The sequence below is a fragment of the Oryctolagus cuniculus genome, chromosome 3 (genome assembly GCF_051225735.1).
Source record: "Oryctolagus cuniculus isolate XC-2025 breed Fujian yellow rabbit chromosome 3, ASM5122573v1, whole genome shotgun sequence".
Lineage (NCBI taxonomy): Eukaryota > Metazoa > Chordata > Mammalia > Lagomorpha > Leporidae > Oryctolagus > Oryctolagus cuniculus.
In genome coordinates, this window is record NC_142869.1 from 24,211,245 (window position 1) to 24,226,369 (window position 15,125).

General features: G+C 37.7%; 1 protein-coding gene across 1 annotated transcript in view; it reads left to right on the top strand.

The window, feature by feature from the left end:
- ABCA12 (ATP binding cassette subfamily A member 12) overlaps nt 1-15,125 on the top strand; it is a 183,905-nt gene that overhangs the window by 5,227 nt on the left and 163,553 nt on the right. Inside the window, exon 2 of the mRNA XM_051848234.3 lies at nt 10,144-10,237. Coding sequence (XP_051704194.2) covers nt 10,144-10,237 — 94 coding nt within the window. The remainder of the gene's footprint in view (nt 1-10,143; nt 10,238-15,125) is intronic.

Genomic DNA, 15,125 nt, shown 5'->3' on the forward strand with positions numbered 1-15,125 from the left:
CCAGGAGCTTCTTCTGGGTCTCCCACATTGGTGCAGGGGCCCAAGGACTTGGGCCATCTCCTACTGCTATCCCAGGCCATAGCAGAGAGCTGGATCAGAAGAGGAACAGCTGGACTCAAACTAGTGCCCATATAGGATGCTGGTGCTTCAGACCAGGGCTTTAATCAACTGTGCCAAGTGCTGGCCCCATAAATGAAATGAGTATTTTATTAATTTAGTTGATCAATAACAACAAATGAGGTCAAGATGTTTCAGAATTATGAGAAATTGAGAAATAAACTGCTTTATACCCCAATAAAAATGGTGCTTCCACATATATTATAAAAAATTTTGACTCTCTAAAATACATTATAATCTATAAGAATGGAATTCAGAAAACTTTCTTGATTTCAGTTTTTAAAAGAGGCATTAATTTGGACTGCACTGTTGAATGGTAGAAAGTCCAGTTGATTGAGAACTTTGCCATTTGTATTCCCTCATTCTGGGATAATGAAAAGTTATGATTCTAGGTTGAAGAAACACCTTTAAATGACTTCTAATACTTTCTAGCATTGAAATAATAAAAACCTATTTTATTAGTTTTAAGGCTGAACTAATAAAAGGAGAGTATTCAGATCAGAAAGAATCAGTAATCTATTCTGCAATGATTCATTTGTATATAACTTAATTTCTATTTGTGCTGGTGCTAAAACCAGACTCCCTGAGTTCATTTAGGGAGTGGGTTGTGGAAAGAAAGCCTATTAATTCCTTTAAAATTCTATTCTTCTATCTGTCTGTTTTTGTTAGATGAGGTAATACATACTGCATTTTTTAAAAGATTTCTTTATTTATTTGGAAGGCAAAATTACAGAGAGGCAGAGGCAGAGAGAGAGAGAGAAACCTTCCATTCACTGGTTCACTTTCTAGATGGCCACAATGGCCAGAGCTGAGCCAATCTGATGCCAGGAGCCAGGAGCTTCTTCCACGTCTCTCATGTGGGTACAGGGATTCAAGGACTTGGGCTATCTTCTACCTCTTTCTCAGGTAATTAGCAGGGAGCTGGATCAGAAGTGGAGCAGCTGGGACTCGAACTAGCACCCATAGGGGATGCCAGCACTGCAGGCAGCAGCTTTACCCACAGCACTGGCCTCAATATTGCATGTTTAACATAGCGCACTGCACATTTCTAAATAGTCAATATATGTCAACAATTACCATTTGAAGCACTATTTGAATTTTACATTAATTATATGAAGGCCACTTGATAATAAGAATTAATTGTAGAGAAGATTTGGAGCAATATTTAACAGAGAATTATTGCAGTTACTCAGGAGGAGGAGGGATTTGGTTCTCTTCAAATATTTACAGAATTCTCATGGGAAGAGGAGGCCAAACTTAGACAAATGAGTAATAGTCATGAAGTAAGATTTCACATCAGTAAAGGCAGAGATATCAGACAATACGAATTGTCCAATTATAAGACTCATGAGACAATGAAATTATTGTCATTGGAGGCATTCAAGTAGAGGTTCTAACTGTCAATGTGCTGGAGTCATATTCTGGACCTATTTCTGTTTCTGAAATATTCCACCCTCATCCCCATCGATGGGTCTTCAACCATCCATTTCCTCTATTTCAATGGCTCTCGCTGCTTTTTCACACTCCATCTGGTACACATTATTTTCAATACTGCCTGATCCTTTTTATTTTTCAGATTTTAGACTCAGCTTTTCTTGATGTATCTTCCTCTTAAAACTCATTATTTCTACATTGTTGCATTATCCATTACATTCTATTAAAATTATTCTTTTTTAATCAATTTTAAAAGATTTATTTATATGAAAGGCAGAGTTACAGAGAGGCAGAGGCTCAGAAAGAGAGGGAGAGGTCTTCCATCTGCTGGTTTACTCCCCAAATGGCCAGAGCTGGGCCTAACTGAAGCCAGGAGCCTAGAGCTTCTTCTGTCTCCCACCTGAGTACAGGAATATGCTTGGGCCATCTTCCGTTGTTTTCCCAGGTGCATTAGCAGGGATCTGGATCCGAAGTGGAGCAGTTGGGATTCAAACCATATGGGATGCCAGCACTACAGGCAGCGGCTTAACCCACTACACCAAAGCGCCAGCCCCTATAATTATTATTTTTAATATTTCCTTTCCTCAAAAGGTTGAAAATTTTAGTTGTTCTATCTCAGTGTCTGGAATACAATGAGTGCCTAAAATAGAAAAAAGATTAAAGATTTATTTATTTGAGAGACAGTGTTAGAAAGAGAGGGTGAGAGGGAGAGAGGGAGAGAGAGACTGATTTTCCGTCTGCTGGTTCACTCCCCAAATGGTCACAAAGACCAAAGTCAAGAGCCAGGAGCCTGTTTGCAGGTCTCTCATGTGGGTGCAGGGACCTAAGTCCCTGGGCCATCTTTCAGTGTTTTCCCAGTTGCATTAGCAGGTAGCTAGATCAGAGTAGAGCAGCCAGGATTCAAACTGGCACCCATACGGGATGCTGGCCTCACAGGTGGTGGCTTTATCCATTACACCACAACACCACCTCCCTAATAATTTTTTAAGACTTATTTATTTGAAATAGTTACAGAGAGAGAGGGAGAGGGAGAGGGAGAGAGAGGTCATCTATCCACTGGTTCACTGTCCAAATGACCACAACAGCTAGAGTTGAGCCAGGCCAAAACCAGGAGCCTAGAATGCCATCTGGGTCTCTTATGTGAGGGGTAGGGGCCCAAGCACTTGGGCTATCTTCCACTGGTTTCCCAGGCGCATTAGCAGGGAGCACAATTGGAAGTACACCAGCTGGGACTTGACCTGCCTTCCATATGGGAAATTGGCATTTCAGGCAACAGCTTTACCTGCTATGCCAAAATGCCAGCCCCTAATTTTTTGTTGTCTTAACAAATGTGCAAATTTTATATAAATTAGTACTATGTTGCATGTTGAACTCTAAATTTCCTTAAGACTCTCCAAGACTATGATTCCATGATGAAGAATGGAGAACCTTCACCCTAAATATTTTCCTTATATGTTTTCAAAGTTAGGTTAAGTAAACCCTATTGAAATTGAGAAACTGCTGATATTCAGTATTATTCAGTTCTAACATAACCAACTTCAAACCACGCTAGCACAAGGCACACGAACTCAAATGTCTCTAAGGACAAGACGAGCAACATGACTATGCTGACTTAAGGCAGCAGAAAAGTGTGCCATGTATTAATAACTACAGAATGTATGCCTTATTTAAGGAAATTCACACATCATTAACAGCAACAAAACCTGTGTGCAAGAAACAGAACACCTCCGTGAGTACAGGGTTTGTGATCTCTATTCAAGGATCATGGGGCTATGATAATTCATGGAATTTCCAAGTGAAATTTTAAAAGTTTTCTCAAATTTTAAAATATACAGAAAAGCTTATTCATTGGATTCTACTGTCTTTTCTAACATTTCCAGGAAATTGATAGGAAAAAATAACCATAGTGAACAAAAATAGAATCACATGGATTAGTAGGGCATGAAGAATTATGGTAAGGTAATGGAATATGAATGACCCAAAGTTGAAATTTTATGCTTTGCCAAGGTTTTTTCAGAAAATTTGGATTTGGGAAATTTTTTTTTAAAGATTTGAAACAGTAGGTCTTATAGCACATGCAGAATCAAGTGTTACTAGATATGTAAGTCAGTTGTAGCTACTGCAGATCAACTCTAAATGAAACATTTTGAGTGGATTTAGGTCTGCTTCTAAGGACTGCTTCATATTTAAAATTATAAATTTGAGTGGATGGCTTCACTGACTACAAGGCTGCTGAAGTGTGCCCTGGTACCATCATGGTTCCCACACTTAACACCTGTGTGCAACAGAGTGGAGTTCCTTTCCCTTGATCTCTTTTCAAATCCCTTCATTTTTGCTTCCTTGTTAAAATTGATTCCAGATTTTCAAACAGAGATGAAAAGATATTTTAAATCGTTTCTGAGTTTTGTATTTTGAAACAATTTCAAATATCAGGTAAAGTAGCAAGAGCAGTGCAAAGAACTTTTTTCTCCGGCTTTTTGAGATGGATGCTCCATCACCTCGGATATCTTAGGGTGCCTTTTAGACAAACATCATCCAGTATCACCATCAAATCCTCTGACTCAATTCAAGCTTCACCATTTGTTAAAATTGTGTCCTTCATAGTGACGAGAGCCTGTTCAGAACTGTGGGGAGCAACTCGGACTAGACTAAGTTACTGGAATTAAGACTTATTCTATGCATCTGCTCTCCCACAATATGGCGCTGGGAGAGGAGTAAACAACTTCTACACAGCTGCCTCCAGTTCGACCAGTAACCTGCAGGAGCTGATCCTGCTCCTGATTGGAGGAGAGCAGCGTACTCGGCGTATGGGTAGCAGAGTTGGGATTGGTGGAAGAGGACTATAAAGGAGGAGAGAGACAACATGCACCAGGAACATCTAAGGGGAACATCCTGATAACATCTGAGCAGCCCCTGAGAGAGCCGGCTGGCGGTGTGCCGCTCCCCCGCAGAAGTGGGGAAAGTGGCAGGGGGAGCAGCCCTTCCACGGAGGTGGAAGGATCGGCAGCCAACCCGGGAAGAACCAGCAGCAAACCCGGGAAGGGCCGAGCAGACAAAAGAACAGCGCAGGGTCTTGTGTCATTCCTCCACTAAGAGGGGGAGCGACAAGAATCACACGCTGCATCCGTTTTTCATGTCTGTGATCTCCTGCGAGGAAGCAGTTTCTTAGTCTTTCCTGAGTTTTATGGCCCAGGTATTCTTGAACCCATAAAGCTCAGTTGTTTTCTAGAGAATCTGTGATTTCCTCATTTGTAGAGTCAGGGTATTCATTCTTGGTAAGAATGTTCCAGAAATGGTATGTTTTCTTCCCATTGGGTCACATCTGGTGGTACAAGATGTCAATTTGTTTCATTTTGTAAGGAAATATTTTGAGGTTGTGTACACATCCCACTCCTCATTAAGCTTTCAATTCATTTATCCATTTCCTTATATATTCATTTATATCTAAATGGTCAATGGGTTCTTAGTTTATTCATTATATATATTATTTTATTATTATGTATTTAAATTTGCTAGTAGATTAAATTTATGCTCCAAATCATGTCCTTAGATGTGTCCTCCTCATTTTTAAACAATCTCTGAACAGTATATCTATTACATTTCTATCTCTCAATCTGCCTCCATTTGTCCATCCATCTAGCTATCACCTATTTATCATCTATCTATGTATTATGATTCATCTATAATCTTTGTTCCTCTGTCTTCTGCATATATTCTCTACCTCTGTCAGGCTTGGAAATAGTTACATCCCAGTGGCCATGTTCTCATATTTGTCCCCTAAAAGATGCTAGCATTTCTTGGGAAATGGGTATTCTTAGGACTGGGACAAAAAAAGTGCACAACAAATTGTAGATTCAGAAAGCAGAAAAGAAATAAAGATGATCTATACACACTTGTTTGTATCAACATATTATGGCTCCATATACATTTTGGAGGCAAGGCATTCAAGCCCATGTCATTAATTTTAATCTGACATTACAGTGTTCATTCTGGTTTCTCTATTTCCATGTTTCTAATTCCTTTGATGGATAGTGAGGATCCTGGCTCCTCTAGTGGCAACTATGTATCCTTTTTTGGTCAACCTCCCCCACAGGAAATCACGCTCTAGTCACTGCCTCTGTCCTCTTTATGCTTCTCCACTGTACCTGGGTCCTCTCACTGCCAGCAAACTTCTCATCCTGCTGGAGATATGCTTCCCTCACTGGATCACTGTGGCTCCCCCAGTCCCAGTGTGGACACTCAGCTTGCTAGAAGCTACCTACACTTCTGGACTGAATTTTACAGGCAAGGAAGGAAAAGAAAAAGAGAACAGAATTGGACAGCCCAATAGAAAAGAATCCCTAGAGAAATTAAAGAACACAAATGCCATGGGCCCAATATGGAATTGGAAATGACTCAGTGGGTAGACACCCCAAGATGTTGAGAATTTAGCGGAGTGGTATGCAAATAAGGTTCACTGGTAGTATGAAATAATTAAAATATTAGTGAAAAGGCTGAATGTTTAAAAACTGATTTTCTCAAAATTCTCAAGTAGTTCCTAAATATACAGGTGTGAAAGCAATATATTAGGCCTTTCTCCAAACAAATAAGAAGTCATGGCTCATTGGGTTAGTATTTGAATCTTTTGACACTGCATTTGCTTGAAGGTTGTTTATGATAATATTTAGAATGGTGTTGAGAGCAATCCTGCTGCTATGAAAATTTAAATTTTGTTTATTTCTTCTTTTGTAATTAATTTGTCAACCGTAACAGTCCTGAGATCACAGTGTGGAGAGCTTTGTATTTATTACCCTTCTAAAATATAGTATGCAGAAGTGTTCTGCAAACCTCTGTGACCTTGAATCCCCAGGAAACCTTGTGATGATAGATTTGTATATGAGTTTGTTGTGGTTTTTACCTTTGACAGAATCTAAATTGCCTTAAACTTCTCTGATTTATATTTGGGTTTAAAACATGTCTAAAATTAATTTTAAAATTTGCCAGTGCACTCTCATGAAACCACTAAATTAGACCAATCAAAAGACAGCATAAAAATATCCTACAATCTATGTCTTTGATTTGAATGTGGATGTATATTTGTGTTGATATAGCTGATCTCCATCACTGGATTCTCATGAGCTTGCCATAGTAAATGAATAGAGCTCCTAAAATTAGCTATAGGGCATTAAGCCTACTCAGGCAACTGTTCTCTTTAAAAATATAACTATGGCTTCAAATACAAAAAATATAAATCCACAAACATTATTCAGTCTTCTTTATAGTTGCATTTCATAGGAGTCATACAAAATAAAAATAGTACTTGATATCCAGGATTTTTGAAGAACAGATTCTAATTCTCCAGTATACCAGAGACAGGCTAGGATCAGAACATAGCTTTGATTTCTGCAGCACACATATTTTTCCACTACACTTTCTGTAATGCTTTCTTCTCTGCTCCTCAAAGCAGCATGATAATTATTTTTAAAAATCATGGCGTGTTTGTCTTGAGATTAATATACTTGTCTCCCATTGAACCTGCCATTGGACAAATAATCTAACCTTTATTACCCAGGAGAATAAAAAAGGAGTTAGATGAGATCAAAGGTCCTTAGCATCTTCAATTCAATGGCTGTCTTTTGCAATCTGGTCAAGCCTATGTCCCATCTAGGAATATCTTTTTAAATTTATAAAATAAAATAAAAGCAAATAAGACTATAAATAAAACTACTTATATTAAAATTCAGTTATCAAAGTATTGAAAAGTAAATTTTATAAAATCATTAAATAAAAGCTCTAGTAGTGAAGCCATAATTACTGCAATTTTAACGTGGTAACTGTAAATAGCACTTTGAGGTATCTGCAATAATTTTAATTGATTTTAAATTATCTACCTTTTTTTAAAGATTTATTTATTTATTTGAAAGTCAGAGTTATACAGAGAGAGAGAGAGAGAGAGAGAGAGAGGTCTTCCATCCACTGGCTCACTCCCCAAATGGCCGCAACGGTTGGAGTTGCGCCAATCTGAAGTAAGTAGCCAGGAGCTTTTTCCAGGTCTCCCATGTGAGTGCAGGGGCCCAAGGACTTGGGCCATCTTCTACTGCTTTCCCAGGCCATAGCAGAGAGCTGGATCGGGAGTGGAGCAGCTGGGACTTGAACTGGTGCCCATATGGGATGCCAGCACTCCAGGTGGTGGCATTACCCACTACGCCACAGCACCAGCCCCCAATTTTCTACCATTTTTATTGGGACAAAGTCACAGATATTTCTAATAACATTATGGTTTAATGTCTATGTTCATTACTAATGGAGCTGATAAATTTCAATTATAATTACAGAAAATAAAAATATATTTTTTCTACTATCTAGATTTACAAATGTGTGGAATTCAATACATTAGATTATCTCAATGAAATCTTCCAATAACTGTATTCCAGTACTTTATAAATAATCCTGGTAGTTACGTAGGGTGGCATGGGCATATGAAGGTCCTTCAGAGATGGAAAAACAGAATTTAAAGATGAGTTGACTTTGCAGTAAAAATGTTGAAATTCATGCAGTTTTTCCATAATGTTCATTTTCCATGAAGGTTGGAAGACCCTTTATATGCATGCATCTCAAAATTTTCACATCAAATGAAGTTATCTTTTTAAAGATTTATTTTATTTATTTTAAAAGGCAGAGTTATGGAGAGAGAGAGAAGGAGACACAGAGATCTTCCATTCACTGGTTCACTCCCCAGATGGCTGCAACAGCTGGGGCTGAGTCAGGCTGAAGCCAGGAGCCAGGAGCTTCTTCTGGGTCTCAAATCACTTGGCCCATCTTCTGTTTTCCCAGGCCATTATCAGCTGGGTCAGAAGAAGAGTAGCTGGGACTGGAACAGGTGCCCATAACTAATCCCAGCACTGCAGGTGGCAGCTTAACTTGCTACACAACAGTGCCAACCTCATGAACTTATCTTTTAGTGCTATTTTCCCACAAACTTTGTGAAGTGCTCAAATACATCTGAGATCCGCTGTCCTCAAATAGTCCGTAGACCAACACTGTCAGCGTCACCGTTACCTACCTGGGAGCTTGCTAGAAATGCAGAGTCTCAGGTTCCACCTGAAATCTACTGAATCAGACCTGCATGCTTACAAGATCCCCAAACGATGTTATATATACATTCATCTTTGAGAAGCACTGCTTTAGGTTAAGCTGTGAAACCTGTGTGTGTGCCCTTCTGCTATGATACAATCAAGCACCTGAAGATTCGTTAGCTCTGTCATGAACTACTTCTATTTTTAAAAAAATTGCCCTTATGCCCGAAGTCTAATAAGTTGGTGACAAGCCCACCAGCAAGAACAGCACTCTTAGACACAAACAGAGATTTCAGTAGAAAATTTAAGTTAGGAGTTACTTAAGAATCAGTGATTGAATTGTGTTGCTTTGGAGAGTTGAAGAGCCCCCAGGAGATAGTTTGAGATTTGGCAGAGTCAATTGACTCTGAAAAGTAGGAGAGGAAAGAAACCAAGTCTGCATAACCAGACAGGGACAAAGCTCCAAATTTAACTTTCTTCAAGATAGGCAAGTGTTTGCTCTAGGGCTTGGTTTGAGTACTCTGTTTGCATGCTGCAGTTAATGTTACTGAGTGTATGAATTTTTCACTGCTCTGGAGCCAGTTGTGTAAGTAAATAAAATGTTTAGCTGTTAGTGTTTTCAAACTGAATTGTGTCTACATGAGGAGAAAAATGGGTTATTGAAATGCCTTGGAGCAAAATTTCTCTAATAGAAATTTCAATGCAGTACACGTTTTTTGAGCACCTCTTTTGCACTAGGAAGTGGAAATTCAGGTATGATTAAGATGCTGGAAACCATATAAGAACTGCCAGCTTATTTTGGGGCTCAGGCAATGTTACTGTTGACTACAGCATTAAGTTCTGTGATAGAAGGAGCAGGAAATTGTAGTGGTATAGGGGTAGCATAGAACTTCAAAAACCTACTTATTCATTCACTCATTAATTCAATTATTTGATTGGCCCATCCATTCATTAATTTACTCAATAATATTGATCAAGTCATCTCCCAGTGTCACACTGGAGGTTTTTTTTTTTTTTTTTTTTTTCATGCACACAAGTCTTTGTGGCTGAGCATAGAATGTTTATATTGGAAGTTTTCTCTGGAATATGTTGAAGATTACCCATCTGACTGTATAACTGGACAAAAGTGGTAAAGTAAGCCTAGGTTGAAATTATGTTGAATTTTATATGACTTTTTAGGAAAACTGAATCTTATCCAACGTGCAACTGGGAAGCTCTTACACATTTTAAGTAGGAACTTGTCAGTCAGATTTGAATTTTAAGACAATCCTCTTAGAGCAGTCATCAAAGGTGACTGGAAAGCAGGTTTCAAAAGATCATTTCAAGGTTTTAAGCCTGAAAAAAATTATTCTTGTGTTTACATACAGGTCTTTTAGATTTATAAAAATTTCATATTCTTCTGTTGCTAATATTTACAGACAATCGACTATCTGACTTTTGTTGGAATTCTATAGTGACATACTTCTTATACTCAGGGTTTGTAGTGGTGTTTTCTGGTTCAGCAAAATACTTAACATTTCTTCTTCTTATTTTACAGCTTTGGACACTTGTTTTAATCTTATGGCCAGTCATTATTTTCATAATTTTGGCTATTACCAGAACAAAATTTCCTCCAACAGCAAAAGCAACCTGTAAGTAAATGAGATTTGTTTGTTCCCCTTATTTTGGATTCTAGTTAAAATTTATTTTGGTGCAACTCTATTTTGTCATTCTAAAACTTATTTTTTTTTGAATGGTGTTTCTACTGGGAAGTATTTGTGGTTTTCTGCCCTAGTTTTACAAATTGGCCAAAAAGTTGTCTATAATATTTATGGAGACAAATATAAAGTAGGAACCAGAATGTATTTTAATACTCTTAAACTCTTAACTCATTTATTATGCATATCATAAAACACATCATGGCATACACAACACAAATAAGAAGCAGTATCAATCTAGATCTTTGTTTACTATTTTTTTTTTTTTTTTGACAGGCAGAGTTAGACAGTGAGAGAGAGAGAGAGAGAGAAAGGTCTTCCTTCCATTGGTTCACCCCTCAAGTGGCCGCTACTGCCGGTGCGCTGCGCTGATCCGAAGCCAGGAGCCAGGTGCTTCTCCTGGTCTCCCATGGGGTGCAGGGCCCAAGAACTTGGGCATCCTGCACTGCCTTTCCTGGCCACAGCAGAGAGCTGGCCTGGAAGAGGAGCAACCAGGACAGAATCCGACGCCCAGACTGGGACTAGAACCCGGAGTGCCGGCGCCGCAGGTGGAGGATTAGCCTAGTGAGCCGCAGCGCCGGCCCTTCCTTTACTTTTGCAATGGAAACTGTAGACTAGTATTTAATCAACTGTAAATGAAATCTAGAGAACTATAAAGATCTCTCCATGGCTGATATTTGAGTGCTATAAATGTGTCAACACATTTAAGATAAAAGAAGATTGTTTTCTAATTAGTGCTGTTTCAATTACATTTCATCATTGCCAAGTTCTGAAGTGGGCAGAATGCCCAACTTGATTCATTATTTTATTTTGGATCCAGAAAGAACATGCAGAAAGTCCTCAGAATTGAGGGAAAAGAGCTTTTTAAGCCTAGTGATTTGACCAATGCTGGGTTTGCTTTTGTTTTTTTCATTGGAGGCAATTTGTTTTTTTTTTTTTTAAGATTTTGTTTATTTATTTGAGAGGTAGAGTTATAGACAGTGAGAGATAGAGAGAGGCAGAAATAAAGCTCTTCCATCCATTGATTCACTCCCCAAATGGTTGCAACGGCCAGAGCTGCACTGATCTGGAGCCAGGAGCTTCTTCCAGGTCTCCCATGTGGGTGAGAGGCCCAAACACTTGGGCCACTTTGACTGCTTTCCCAGGCCATAGCAGAGAGCTGGATTGAAAGAGGGGCAGCTGGGTCTAGAACCAGTGCCTATATAGGATGCTGGCACTGCAGGTAGAGAATTAACCTATTGTGCCGCATTACCGATCCTGCAATCTTTTCTGTAGCGGAGTTATAGTCAAGTTAGATGTTTCATGTCTCACAAAACAGCAAACTCTACAAAAAATTCTTATAAATCTGATTTCTATAAATCAGATTGTATATCAGTTGAAGTATGAAAATTCCCAACATAAAAGAATACACTGCTGAGTTATTTTTAAACAGAGTAATGAACTAGTGACTTTTTAAAATTTATATTTACCCCCAAAAGAAGCATTTTATTTAAGGAATACAGACTTCATGCATTTCATAAATACAACTTTAGGAATATAGTGATTCTTCCCACAGTGCCCACCCTCTCACACTTCTTCCTCCCCCCTCTCCTACTCTCATTCTTATTTTTCACCGAGATCTGTTTCCAGTTTAACTTTACACACATAGGATTAACAAGTAAAGAGTTAAACAATTTGCATGAGGAAAAAAACCAAAAAAAACAAAACAAAAAAACTTGAACTAATGACTTAAAAATAGATATTTTTTACACACCTGGTCCAAAACATAAGATTAGAGCCATGGCACAATAACTTGAATCATATGTAATAGGATAATTCCAAAGCAAATGTCAACTCAGTGTAAAGCACCTAAACTTTTTTTAAACTTTTTTTCATTAACAATAATTATACATATTTATGTATACAATGTGTACTGATAATGCATTTAAACCTTGGATGCTAGAAAAAATAATTCCTTACTTTTGATTAACATCCTATTTCTAAAGGATTTTTGTAGAGTTCATGATGCTGAGTTATTGATGAAATTTTATTAAGTTGCTTAGAAAGACAGCATGGTTCGTACATTGAATATTAGTTCTTTGTAACAGATCAATCTCATTATGTACTGTTGGAATTTGTGTCTTCTTGTATATCTTGGAAATACAGGAATTAAGAAATAATGCTTGGATTTCAAAAGTAGTAATTCAGCACATAAGTAGGAAAAATACTCTGAAATGTTCTGGTTTAAGATACTTCTGAGAGATTTGCTAATGATAGTGATAGAAGAAATTTAGGTGCACCTTTCAACAACTTATTTTCATAAACTTCTTGCTTTTAAGGATTTTTCAGTTACATAAAGTACTTGTGAAATTTCAAGAGAGAAATATAAGTCTGTGAGTGAGAAATGTTCAGACTTTTTTTTCTCTTAACTAACTGATGGTACCTGATAACATTTAAGAAATTTATGGTGAAAATCATGGAGAGCTTTTATAATTCCAATACATTGGGAAGAGAATAAAATAGTGGAGAAACAATGTGACATGTGCTCCCAGATCAAATGCAGAGGGCTCTAATGATACACAGCATCTGAAGAGATGCATGACCATTCTTCATTCTGCACCTATTATTATACTCTAGTGATAATTAGCTGAGAAACAATTGTGTTTGTGGATAGGAGAGGAAAAAAACTCATGGGATAGTTAAAAACAGTGGAGGTAGGTTTGCTAATCTCTTAGATCATGTGAGTCTCATTAAAAAGAAAAAAACAGCTTATTGGGGTAGCCATTTGGCGTAGCAGTTAAACAGCTGCTTGGGTACCCCCATATTGGAGTGTTTGGGTTCAAGTGCTGGCTCCATGCCCCATTCCAGCTCCTTGCTAGCACATACTTGGGAGCCAGCAGTTGATGGCTCTAGTAGTTAAGTTTCTGCATCTACACGGAAGATGTAACTTGAGTTTCAAGCATCTAGCTTTGATTTAACCCAGCCTCAGCTGTTGTAGGCATTTGGGAGTGCACAGCCAATGGGAGATCTCTGTATCTCTCTCTCTCTCTCTCTCTCTCTCTCTCTCCTGTCTGTCTGTCTGTCTCTTTCAAATAAAATAAAATAAATAAATATTTTAAAATAATTTATTGGCTTATTATCAAAACTGGAAGGAATTCTCTCACTGTACAGATAAGAAATCTGGAACCCAGAGAGATTGTAGTTTGCCAAAATAGCAATCACATGGGATAGAAGAGTAAGGTTTTGAAAACTATTTTCCCTTATTCTTTGTCCATGAGCTTTGTATCATGTCTCATCTTCTCACATATGGATATTTCCTTGGTCTAGTTACTATTATTTAGATAAGTAAGAACTGAATAAAAATTATGCCCAGGGTTTCAATTTTTGTTACAATCAATTTTACACTCAGAGGTGCTGTTCTGCAGATAATTTAGAGCATCTAAAACTATTATAGAAGCAGTTACTTTTTTCATTCATAGTAGATATGGAATAATTTTGACAGTTTGAATTTAAGTAATTTTATTCTGTTTTTTTTTTATTGTCCTTGTTTTCCTTTGTTTCTCATATTTATTATACTGGAATATTAGAACTGGCTGATAATAAATACTAACAAAAATAAATATTTTTTGACCTCATATACTTAGAGTGGTGGTGACTGTATTATTCATTTTATAGTTGAGAAAACAAATGCACAAAAACACTAATTAACTTGACCAAGACTGTGTAGTTATTAAATGGTGATGTCAGGATTTTAACCCAAGCAGTATGACTCCAGAATCTGGTTTTAAGCTCATGTACTCATATTTTTTATATCTAGTACTCAATATTAATTTTTCATGTCACATCATTTAGATTTATTCAAAGAAGAACAATACATTAGAAATTAGGAATATAAGCATCTCTGCTTTCTATCATAAAATCAAGAAATATGAACAGGTACATTATAATGTATAAATCATAATTGCCTTCAATATTAGTATTTGATACAGAATGCTACCTCTGTCTGACTGATTTTGCATGTCATTGTAGTTTTAGTATCATAGAAATCAGGCCCAGAGTAAAAGCGTTAAAATATTTTCTGGGTGACAGGGCTACTTGGGCCAAACTGAATTGAAGATGAAACTAGATTATAGCCCTAGCTGAAACTTGGCCATGGTGAGAATGGGGGTTGTAATCCCATGGGTACATTCTGCTCTGAGCAGAGCTAGGCAGGTCTGCAGGACTTGATAAATCATTTATAAATAATGATTCAAAAGACTCCTTCCATAATCTTTTTGACTAATGGGCATCTGGGGACGTCTGGATTTGGGGTAAGGAAGTCACTACAGTCCCTGCCACTGTGGGTGTTGGTCCAGAGTAAAATATGTATTTTTGGCACCATGTGCGTTTGCCAATTCCCTTTTGTTTTGTGACAACTGGCTTAGGTAAGCAGCCTCTGCAATGATGAATCCCGGGAAGTGAAAGCTTCTTAACCATGCTGGCAGGCTTTGATGCTTCTCGTTGACACAGGCCGGGAATGGGCTGAGGTGCCAAGTTTGAAGTAGTTCCAACCTCTTGCAATCTGTACATGCAATGACTTGTCAGGAGGCAAGCTTAAGCCCCATGCTTCTGAACAAACAAGAAAACATAAAACTCCAAAAAATGTATTTATACCAAATCCAGATGTGAAATGCAGCAAGGTTATTTTTTGTCTCCTTCTAATACATGCATACCCATAAAAGTCCATAGAAACAGTTCCTAATTTTTTTCCAGAGTAGTAAAACCTTGCCATAATGAGATAAATAGACAAACAAAAATGCATTCATATCAAACAAGGAGTCACATTTCTGTGATGTTAATGAAA